Below are 12,355 nucleotides of genomic sequence, written 5' to 3' on the forward strand. Positions count from 1 at the left end.
AGTAAAGGAAGCAGCAGAGCCATGTGAAGTACAGCTGTTGTTCAGTTCACTGGTTGTCTGCCCCAGTGGTTTTCTTTGTGCTGTATGGGTATAGGTAGCCTAGTAACTTCCTTGATTGGAAAAACTGTTATTCCTTATCAGCAGAAGTCTTCATAAATTAGCTTCTAAAAATTGCCATCAACAAAATGGACACCTGATTTAAGTTGGTAATTGTTAATGCATTATTTAAGATACGTGGGGGATACAGGGCTGCAGAGGGGGACCTTTTTTCCTCAAAGGCACTGACGTTTATCCTTCAGACACCAAACTGGCTGCCAAAAGGGTCAGCTAATTTAGTCACCCAAATTAGCCTCCTAAAATAAAAAGATGATTTAGTATTAGCATTACATGTTGCTACGCTTATTGAGCTCTCAAAACTCTTACACTACAAGCATGTATCTATCCAAACGGCACTAATTAGGATTCATGATAATGGCTATTTTAGTGAGTTTCTTTGCAAGGTATACAGCACCGTGATGTGGGGGTGGGAGGTACACTTGCTGATTTGAGTTCTCTGTCTTGGTCTGAGGTATTATGACCAGGTTGTTGTCACAGATTAAACTATCTGCTCAGCATCAGCTGTGTCGTGCATCTCTACCTGCCCGTGCAGCAGCTTAACCTTCAGAGTTTTACACGAAGGGTTAACCCAGTGACACAGTTTCTCCGCATGCACAGCCTGTTCACTAGCCCAATCAGGTAGTGTCACACACCTATCCACAGTTGCTGTCAGTTTATGTACAGTTAATTTACAGTTTATGATCAGTCTTGTGGGACTCTGAACAATATTAGACTGGTTACAAGCTAGTCATTAGCTTGAAGCACTCCAGTGATAGTTAAGCCGCTTATTTGCCAGCTGGGGATTAACCAGAAAGTCCCCACTTCACAGGGGTCCACACACACACACACACACACACACACACACACACACACACACACACACACACACAGTGCTTAGTGAAGTACGAACAGTCTGTCAGCTCAGTATCAAGCTCATTCTGGTTCACTAGACTGGTTACATCTATTTGTTCTATTGCGCAGTACAGCACGGTATATTACAGGGTTTGGGCCTGTGTGAGTAAATCTAAACTGTGCATGATAGTTGCACAAGATAATATGTTTGGATTGAGACGAGGAGAGCATCTGTATCAAAGTAGTTACTGATAAAGTGTTACTTTCCCCTGAAACTGAACTAATATCTAAAGAGAGTGATATGGTTGTGTGCATGTCCTTTGAAGAGCCTGTGCACAACTTGTAGACCTTCATTTACATGTTGCACTTACTCCTAACTGGTGACAGTAAGCATCAGCAACATGTAAGCTAGTCTTGGTGGTGATGGTGTTTGTTTTCACTCTGCTGCAGAGAGAAGCCAAAGTCATTACATGGAAAGAACTTTTTTTTTTTTTTATAGTGAAGTGAAACAAAATATTTAAAGACTATGAGAATTCATCACTCCTTCACTTCTCGTTCTACTTCATGGTCTTGTGTTCATGCATTTTGTGGTGAACTGTTGCTTCCACAGTTAAGGAGGGTATGGAAATATTTGACTTATGTTTCGAGGACTGTGGTAGACTTGGCTTTCAGTTTGATGTATGTGTGCTTTTAAGTAATTAAGGTAAAATCATGTTGGGTCTAAAACAAGTCTCCTGCTTCTAATCGTGTAATCTCCAAATATCAGATCAACTTTAACTAACGGTAAATGAGTGGAATGGCCTGTCTAAACCTTCTAAAAAAACACAGATTTCAGTGTGTTCCAATAACCATGTTGTTTGTAACAATTTACCATCATCTCAGAATTCTGTGTGATTCACAGCTCATAGAGGCAGATTGTTCTTTGTTCTTCCACAGTTTTCTGCAATGTACTTCCGTCCATCAATAATCCCTCCATGTAGCTCTGTTCTGGCTCCCAGCAGCTACACATAGTTTGCATGCTTGGCTGATTGACTGCATTGTCTAGTGTGTCATGCATAACCACTACTTTAGATGCCATGAAAAGTAGAGGTGGGAATCACCATACATCCCACGATACGATATTATTGCAATTTTTTAAAAATATTTTGCGATATTCACATTCTGTACATAAAGGTAAACTTTATCAATATTCATTTTATCTAATATCAAAGTCTCGCACTCCGTCTTTCTCTCATCTCAGTCAGTTTTATTGTTGACAAACTGAACGGTTTGTATTACAGTCTAGTCCAACTTAACTGAATGCAACCATCTGGTACAATTATAGCTATTCTGAACTATGAAATTTATGAAACCTATGCAGCCCCTTCAGCAACTGAAGAATTTGAAAGTAAATTAAAATAAAATATAATTTTACATTAAATAAAAAAGTTTTAAACTTAATTAAAATAAAACATGTCTTAAATTAAAATAAGTAAACTGTCATGTTTATTGCTGCCATAAAAAAAGTTAAACACATTTGGACAGTGAAGGATTCTTGCTCAGAAAAAGGATCAACATGCTCTGAAGTCAGAGCATGTTCCAGTCCACAAAAACTTTTTTTGTAACAAAATATCGATTTCTGCTGTCCCTGTATCGATACATTATTAGCAAACAAAATATCACGATACTACACAGTATCGATTTTTTCCCCCCACCCCTAATGAAAAGTATCTCTTATAGCTGCAGAGAAAAACAAACGACATCATCAAAATAAATAACATACAAGCAGGACTACACATGATCCAAATGCAGTGGAGGAAAAACTAGTGAGTTTGGCTGGAGAGTTCTAGTTTTCATTAAAGAATGCTTGTATAGTAAATTAGCACTGAGTGTTATTAACTAAGCAGAGACTTCCTGTTGTTTTGTTTTGGGTTTTTTTTGTTTTGTTTTGTTTTTTTTGTTTGTTTTTTTTTTTTTGAGGTTGACTCATGCTAACTTAGTAATACATATTTGTTTGTATCACCATGTAAAACTACATATTACATTTTAGGTTACATTTAGGAAGAGAACCTGTTTCATTGACAATTAGGTGTTCATATGATGGCCATTCTACACAAAAAGTAGATAAGCAAAAAAGAAATGATATGGCTTGCAACAACACTGGGACCTGAAATCTGCAGATTACAGTAGTATCTGTCTTTACCATTAGACTAGCAAGTTATAAAACTGATAATTTAACAAACAACAAACAGGAAAGACTAATTTGGTGTCTGAAATGTTTTTTCCTAAAGTTGTTTAAACTCTGGATAATCTTAGAAGTACAAGAACAGGACCAAGTGTCTTTACAGCAGTCCTATTTCTCACCCATATCACACAACAAGAGAGAGCCCACTTTGGATGTTCTCACTACGCAAACATTCTGTTTGGTTTAGCTGAGGACGCTGCTAGATGGTGCGCAGGAGACAGAGCACATGACACTCACCTGCTCAGTGTGATTTAACCTGCACTGTTCACATGGGTGTAGTCTGGCATCACACAGGCTTTCTGCTAGGGAGCTGGGACATTAAAGACAGGTTAATATTAAATTTGCATTCTGACAGTAACCTTAATTGGGTAATATGTAGAAAAGTTCAGGGCAGCGTCCCAATTTTGAAATACTGCTGAAAAGTAACAAGATGAAGTCATTTTGAACAGACCAGAAGGGGGAGGTTTAGAATCCATCCCTGCTCAACTCTGCATTACCATAAGACAGTCACAGTACACAGTCACAGCACTGGGACAATGCAACTATTGCAAATTAATTCCACCGTGGTAAACTAGCAATTTGCAGACTGTTCTGTTTCAGTGGCTGTCAGTTCAGCCTTGAGATCGTCTTTGTCTCCTGATTCAAATCACATTGTTCAATTCAACTCGGTGTTAATCAGTATTTTAAATCCCGTTTTAGAACACTGATAAATGTATGAACAGATTACTTGTCAGGTGTGGTGTTTGGTACTGTTTCAAACGGTCTTTAGTTGAGTAAAACATTCATTCTCTTGTTAAAGCTGTTAAAACCAATTCAATGCAAAAATAGTCTTTCTGAACATTCGATATTAGCTTAGTGGCTAACAGAAAAGAATTGCCTAGAGGCTTTATTAATTTAAATGTGATTTTTACCAAGAAATAAATCTTCAGTAAAATCCAGCTGACCTGATGCTCTCTCAGTAGCTCCATTGCTAAAACCTGCTGCTTCAGTGAGTGCTTCAGATTGACACTTAGCTGTAATGTAATGTGTTCGCCTACAGGATATATTACCAGACACATATCAAATTATGGAAACGCTGCTGCTGATGGTTTGATGGTGTGGGGAATCCTTTATTGGCAAACCTGTTCCATTAGCAACAACAGACGGGGTTTAAATACCACAGCATACCTGAGTATTGCTGCTGACCATGTACATCCCTGTATGACCTTAATGTACCCATCTTGTGATTGCTGATTCCACAAAATAATTTGCCATGTCTCAAAGCTCAGATCAGCTCACAGCTCAAAATACTTTTATTCTGAAGGATTTTCCACTTTCCCTTGACAGTGGCTACTGTATCACTGAATTAAGTGACTTCCTGATGTAGACAATAATACATTGGGCACTCTTTGTGTTATGGACACAGTAGTAACTTGTCAAACTTATGATATCAGTGGCATGGTCTCTTGGAGGAATGTTTTCTTATTTCTGATTAACCTTGTAATACTTGGCAGTGTGATGTTTATTTTCAGGGTGTGAATTTATTGCAGTCACTGGTGGAAATATCTGCAAATAAAAGATCAGATCTTACATTTACAATATAACAGTGGTAAATACAATCAGCAGTTTATGGTGGATTGACTACCAAAGACTCTACTGCCATCTAGTGGTAACCTCTAATATCACTATATAGCTCGGTTACTTTAAGTGAAAGCAGATAATATTCTAAGTTGAAAAATATATAAAAAGCTAATGCAGTAAAGAAAAAATTGTTACCATCTAAAATTTGGAAGTAAATTCTATAACACCAGCTGTTTATTGTTTGGTAAGTTAATTCTTGTTAAAGTATTCTCTTCTTGTTAATCATTATATAATGACAGCTAACTATGAAGTGGAAGGCCACCTAAAATCGGAGTGCGGTCAGTAGATGCTGAGATGCATAGTGCACCGAGGTTTCCAACTTTCTGTAGAGTCTGTGTCTACAGACCTGCATATTTCATGTGGCATTCAGTGGGTTTCCATGGCCGAGCAGCTGTACCCAAACCTTACATCACCAAGTGCAATGCAAAGACGTGTTCTCTGGACAACCCCCAAAGGTTGATTGTGTTCATCTGTACGTAGCGTTTTCAGTGGGAGAAACGTTTCGTCACTGATCCAAGTGACTTCTTCAGTCTCAGCTGAGTGCAGGTTTCGCCAATCTTATAAACATTACGATGTACAATACAGTTTGCACAATGACTGAAACCAGCCCACTGAATGAACAATAGGCTGTGAGGTCAGTTCCTTGATCATTAATCTGCAAATTGTCATGACCACTGATCAACGATTGATCAAAGCCCATTGACTAAAGACCCTTGATCAATGGCCATGAGTACCATTCACAGAGAGTTGGGGAATGGCTGCAATCACAGCATTGTAAGATGGTGAAAGATGTAAAATTAGGCCCCCTCCTCGATTCCGAGATGGTCTTTCCCTTTTTCCTCCCTGTCCAGGATGTGTACATCCTCATCATTGAAAGAGTGGCCACTGGCCTGTAGGTGTAAATAGACTGCGGAGTCCTGGCTTGAGGAGTTAGCTATTCTGTGTTGTGCCATCCGCTTTGCCAGGGGTCGTTTGGTTTCCCCGATGTATAAATCGTGGCAATCCTCCTGGCACTTAACAGAGTACACTACATGGATGTGACGAAATGTTCCTACCACTGAAAGTGCTACGTCCAGATGTACAGGATCAACCTTTGGGTATTTACTCACCTGGATGATTGAGCTGCGTCCAGACGTTTTCTGGATAAGTTTGGCATTGACGGTCGCCATGAGAACTATACTTGTCTGACTGCATCATGCTAAGTGTAAAGTTTGGTGTAGGGGGGATTATGGTGTAGGGCTGTTTTGGAACTCTTAATGCTTCAGCATACCAAGACGTTTTACACAATTTCATGCTCCCAACTTTGTGGGAACAGTTTGGGGATATCCCCTTCCTGTTCCAACATGACTGTGCACCAGTGCACAGTCCATAAAGACATGAATGAGAGAGTGTGTGCAGGCCAGTCCAGTTCTTCCACACCAAAGTCCTGACCTCAACCCGACAGAACACCTTTGGGATTGATTAGAGTAGAGACTGTGAGCCAGGCCTTCTTGTCCAACATCAGTGTCTGACCTCACAGAAGTGTTTATGGAAGAATGGCCATAAATTCCAATAAAGACACTCCTAAACTGTGGAATGCTTTCCAAGAAGAGTTGAGGCTGTTATAGCTGCAAAAAGTGGGCCGAAAAAATTAACTGAAATAAAACTGAAAGTGATTTAAAAACAAAGAAATCTAATGTAAAATAAAAAACGTTACACTAACTCTGCTGACCAGCTTTTTGAAGCACATTAGTTAACACAAGATTAAAGATGGTAAATGGCCTGTATTTGTATAGCGCTTTACTAGTCCCTAAGAACCCCAAAGCGCTTTACACATCCAGTCATCCACCCATTCACACACACATTCACACACTGGATTAAAGATTAAAGATGAGACTTTCTCATTTTAATCAACTTGAGGAAGAAGATATTATTTTAAGCAACAATTTCACTATGAATGGCAAAAGTGAATATGTTGACACATTCATCATGCAATATAGTATTTTTCCAATGAAGTTCACAAGGTCTCAGGCTGAAGTAACAGGTTTTCACTTTGTTTCTAGAATATTTTCAAATATTTGAAATGCAATTTATTAAAAGGGCAAAAATGTGCTGACTATTGAAGAGAAACATGTCCAGCAGGGAGAAGGAGGGGCAGGAAACACTGATGTCAGCACGGATGAAGTGAAGGGAGGACTGCTTTGCTTTTTCCTGTTTTGTCCCCACTTCTCCTCCCCCTCCTCTTATCACTGAAGTGGAGATGGAAAGAACGGGGATCAGTCAGAGCGCGGACGAAGGATTAACAACTGAGTGAAAATGGGGAAAGATAAAGGCAAACAGACTGACACAGTGTGAACGAGAAAGTGAGGGGAAACGGATACCAAAACGAGTGAAGGAGTTGAATAGATTAAAAAGTATACCACAGAAGAAGCCACAAAGATAGAGGGCTGAATAGCTGTTTTGGAGTTGGGTGGACCCTTTACGAGAAAGTGTCGACATCAACCACCGCAGCTACCATGTACAGTGGATATGGAGGTATGGACAAGTGTAATGCCCTCACAGAGACTAGCTTATCTCTCTAATCATTAACTGCTTATGTTTGTCAGAATGAATTCCCAGTTGCACGTTAACAGGCCTGTAACTTATTAGGTGATGGCCAGAGAATTTGACCCCAAAATACCAAATTTAAGTTATTTTTGTAGTTCATATTTTTCAAGTCTGTCTACTAACAGTGCTTGCAGTTATGTATGTGCAAAACAATGAAACTTGTGATTTCCTTCCTCAGTTACAGAGGACAAATTCCACAGTACTCCACTAAAATTTCCACTAAAGTTAAATAGACTTCGTCAAAGTTTATCGATTCAGGTGTGGCTACAAGGGAGTCGAGTACAAACTTTTCTGTGTTGATGTGTCTCTTCCGATGTCGATGTAGTTTGGAAGAACATTATTGCATTTGTTTAACACAGGCTGATCCTCAGTTGAGCTTCAGATACACTTTTTAAAGATATTTTTGTACATGATGAGGGCCCGCTCTCCTGTTTGAATAACTGATGAAGACATCGGCATTGCTTTTAAACATATTTGAAACATACAAGAGCACATCTGACCTTTTTTTACATATCGTCAATTTACAACTTTTTCATTTTAAAGTTTGTTTTTATTGTTATTGTTCATAATGTCTCCTTTTCTCATCAATGATGAGACTTGATAGAGTGTGTAACAATGATAAGACTGTTACTCAAGTTTGAGGTGTGTTTTGTTTCTGTTATCAGTTTTTCATAGTGACTCGCGGAACATAGTTATGTTATATTCCTGGTATGTTGTGGGTAGTACATATTAAAAATAGTTTAAGGTAGGACAAGAGAACTTTGCCTCTGATTAGGGCTGCCACAAACGATTATTTTGATAGTCGACTAGTCACCGATTATTTTTGCGATTAGTCGACTAATCAGATCATCATCCATTGGACGTAAAACGTACAGCTTATTGCACCAGCAGCATCTGCTCTTATATAACTATCATTAGCTTACAACTTTAAGTGTTTAAGGTATGTGCTAACTAAAAATAAAGACAAGATGATAGTTTATTAAATTTTAATGAAATTTGCAGATTGTTTCGGTGAAGTTTAATAAACTCCTCGCTATCTAAAATATAACAGGACACCGGAGTATATTCTCGAGCATCTCACACTTCTGATGATCAGCTGTCTGCTTGACGTTTATTCAGCTGTGTAAAAACTATAACTTTAATCTCAGCCAAACCGATTTACTCAGATAACTTAAAAATGTTATTATTTGTTTTTTTTCAGTATTTTATTTGTTCCTAAGTGACTTATATATCGTGTTTAACCTGAGTAGCGAAAGACGGCGGTGGGTTTGAAAACGATTTGCCGGGAGTCCGGTGTTCTCACGGCTCTAGTGAGCCTTGCCCCCGGCTAGCTATCGAGCTAGTGGGTAACAGACGTCTCCGAAAACGTTGGAGCGCTTTTGAAAATATGTGGTGTCTTGATAAACTGAGCAGATATTTGAGGTTTACACAGCTACATTCTCGCCTGAAAATATGTTAAACGTTTATTTTGTGACCCAGAAAGAATAATAAGAGTAATATTAAAACTAACTAGCTGCCACCATTGTTGGAAACTGAGCTGGGCCGCGCTATGAATTCTGGGACACAGCTACTTCTTCTTCGGGGTTTAACGGCAGCTGGCATCCTTGTACATGCAGTGCTGCCATCTTCTGTTTCAGTCCGTTATTACACTCTTAAATCCTACTACTTATTCCTGCGTCTTTTGTGAGCTTCCAAAGCTTCAAACGACGCGTCGACTATTAAATCAGTCGTCGACGATTTTGATAGTCGACGTAATCGTGACTAGTCGACTAATCGTGGCAGCCCTACCTCTGATGTGGTGTTTTTTTTTTTTTGTTTTTTTTTTTGTTTGTTTTTTTTGTTTGTTTTGTCTAATAGTCCCCTCTACTTAGATGTATCATATCCTAAGTGTCCTGCTTTTATTAATAAACAGAGTTCTGTCTTAATTTTTATGTGACTTATTTCAGACCTTCTGTTTGAAGCTAGATTCCAGGTAAAAGTGTTGTCATATTAATTTAAGACTGATATTTATTTTCAGACTTTCTGTTTGGATTGAGGTAAAATGATGGTCTGGGTTTAATCCTTTCATAAAGTGAACCACATGTTGGAAAGCAAACTTCTTTAATCTGCAACAAGTTTCTGCTCAGTTTTGTTGGTCACCATAGTGGCAAGTCACATGACAATTGTCTAGTCTTAATGGTTACGTAAGTTGTTTAATGCTAACGGGGGTTCTGATCTTTGCTAACCTTGGTTTTAACCCATTTTTGCAATACATGAAAAGTAAATTCAACAGAAATTCCATTTAAGGAGAATGTGTGTATTAGCAGCACTGGTTTGGTGAAAATCCTACTTGTAAAGAGGCCTTGACTATGGAAGGTATAGGTAGTGTTTGACTGCTTCTTTATGAGATTTCTATGTTTATCTTCAGGATGAACATCAGTCACTACTTTTAACATTGTTGATATCCGTTTCTGTTTGAGCTATGACCACATCTGTTTTAATGAGATTATGTACCTTTCTAAATTTCCTTGAAGAATATGTAGAAGGACTGTGTTATTTCAAAGAGAAACAAAACAAAAAGGATCAAGGTAAGATTTGTTTCAACCGAGAAGTCTCACTATATGAATGAGAAGCATAAATCTTTTTCTTTTTCACTTTGTCCTTTTTGTTATCAGGCCTTCAGTTCATTGTCTCAAACGGGTTCTTTTTCTTTCCTGGAAACAAGCGAACATGGCTGCACTGTAAATGTGTTGGGTTATTCCTGTGACTCAGTAAATCCAGAAACTGCACTAGTCTTTTCCTGACCCTGCCCTTGCAGGATGTACAACACCCCCACCCCCTCCAGTTTCCTTCTCATACAGACAGTAATGTGAGGAAGGAATAGATTTAGCCATGAAAGAAAAACATATGAAGAGTGCACAGGGTGTGGGAGAAGAAAATATGAAATAGTAGTGTTGCAAATAGAAGAAACTAGGTTACAATATAAGGCATCAAGTCATTGCTGGAAATGGAGAGCAATGCTTTCCTCATCTCATAGTCAAGCAAAACTGATGTGATTATATTTATAAAAACACGTCAGTTTATTTCTTATTTATCTAATCATTAGGAATTTTAAAAGTTATAGTTCTTTCTTTCAGGTGTTTGTTTTGCTTGATAACTGGCAGAGTCTGGGGCAGAGACGGAGGAGCAAGCTTGACACGAGTGTTTTTCCTCCTCGTGTGTGTGTGTGTGTGTGTGTGTGTGTGTGTGTGTGTGTGTGTGTGTGATCTGCCAGTCTGTCTAGATTTGACATTCCTTTCATGCTGGAGATGCATGAAAGGAATGACATGACCAAGGGTTACCACTTTGAATAAATACAGCAATTTTTATATGTAGTGAGTCAAGAAATGTTCTTCAGCAGGAAGTAAAAGATGATCAGTCAGTGGAAATTTTAAAGAGAGCATTGCTTAAGTATCCTAAATACTGTGAAAACAACATCTATCAAGCTTATTAGGCAGGTGATCCTGATATTATTGTGTTGGTCCCCTTTTGCTGCAGTATGAGCGACGCTAGCTCGTCCATTGGATCGGACCATTCTTTGCTGCTGATGTGCGTCAGTAAGCCTTGATCACCCATGACCCAGTTGCTGGTTCACCACCATTCCTTCCTTAGATCACGTTTAATAGATAGGCAACTTATTAAAACACATGTAGTCACTACATGTGTTTCGTGGACTAGAAGCACCTCAACGTGTGAAGCCACAGTTGTCACTCAGAAAAGGTGGATTTCCTATTCCAGTTTGGGAACTGGTGCCCCAGGTGGAGGAATCAAAGTATTGGGGGGTTTTGTTTAAGAGTAAGGGGAGAGAGGAGCTGGTCACTGACATTGACAGTGATGTGAATGTTGTACCAGTCTGTTATGTACAAGACAGAGCTGCGCTGTAATGATATCGTGCTCGAAATAAAGATCACTACACTGGGACTGTATGATTATGGCCAAAATAATTATGATTATTTTGAACAGGATTGAAATCATGATTACTTTTTATGATTACTCATTTATTTTTATTTTTAAGTGTCAAAAATGGTTTTGTTGGCTGATCCTCTATGGCAGACAAGTTGTTGACCTTCGGCTGTGCCAGACATCTGAATTGTGCTCGGTATCTGTCCTTTAACATGGTGTTACACGTCCAGACTAGTCCCGTAAACCTAAAGCTGCATGGTACGGGGAAGAGCAGTGATTGGCAGATACAGTCATGTGGTCAGACACTGACTGTGAACGTTTGATTTGCATTTGGTTTTACTTTGCATTCTAATGGCAGAGCATGCATTTTCAATATAATCTCAAATTATGACTCACCATCATGTAGCAGGATTGGGGACTGGTCCAGATATTACTCACTCTGTGTACATGCTTTCACTATCAGAATTTTTTTGTTTTTATCTCTACATAATAAAAAGCTCAGGGTTAGATAAGTCCCAGTTTTGGTTTAGCTTGGAGTTTCCAAGCAGTGAATAATAGTCCCCACTTAGGTGTGGGGGGTGGGGGGGGGACATTTTTCTAGAATGGTCTGGGAGGGAGAGGTCAGACGGCATCAGACAATAGGTGTGGTGTGACAGCCTTCCATTCGCCTCTGTGGTAATCGAGTTTGAGTTTGTGGCACAGGGCCATAGCGCTAGTGTAGATTTGAAACCATGAATGGCAGAGGAGATGGTGTGACTGGAATCTTTTGTTATCATTGGCCAGGACTGCACCACTGTTTGGATCATGTAGGGAACAAACACAGTGTGAAAGACACCCTGTTTGTTAGCTGGATCTGGCCAATGTCTGAATGAGTTAGTAGTTCAACTAAAGCTGATGATTTACTGCAGTGATTTGCTTGTGTCAGTCTAATAATAAAGCTAGAGATTACTTATTGGACAAGATAGGATGTGACAGCGAGAAATGTGCCGATTACCATTGACTTGTTTGAACCTGAAATCTGACTTGGAACACCATCAAGGTTGGTTTTTCTATTTA

The 12,355-nt window shown here is 39.0% G+C and overlaps 1 protein-coding gene across 6 annotated transcripts in view; it reads left to right on the forward strand.

Annotated features, from left to right (window-relative positions):
- ripor1 (RHO family interacting cell polarization regulator 1) overlaps positions 1–12,355 on the forward strand; it is a 47,935-nt gene that overhangs the window by 8,655 nt on the left and 26,925 nt on the right. The window contains exon 1 of one of the 6 annotated variants that reach the window (XM_084934357.1): positions 6,843–7,306. The exons of 2 other annotated variants lie outside the window; for them this stretch is intronic. In XM_084934357.1, the coding sequence (XP_084790483.1) occupies positions 7,288–7,306 (19 nt within the window). In that variant the 5' untranslated portion in view covers positions 6,843–7,287. Of the gene's footprint in view, positions 1–6,842; positions 7,307–11,918; positions 12,339–12,355 lie in introns of those variants that run through there. 3 more of the 6 variants (XM_084934352.1, XM_084934353.1, XM_084934356.1) reach the window with 3 other exon arrangements.

This window comes from Perissodus microlepis, chromosome 7, assembly GCF_051167445.1.
Source record: "Perissodus microlepis isolate ML-2025 ecotype Zambia chromosome 7, ASM5116744v1, whole genome shotgun sequence".
Classification (NCBI taxonomy): Eukaryota; Metazoa; Chordata; class Actinopteri; order Cichliformes; family Cichlidae; genus Perissodus; species Perissodus microlepis.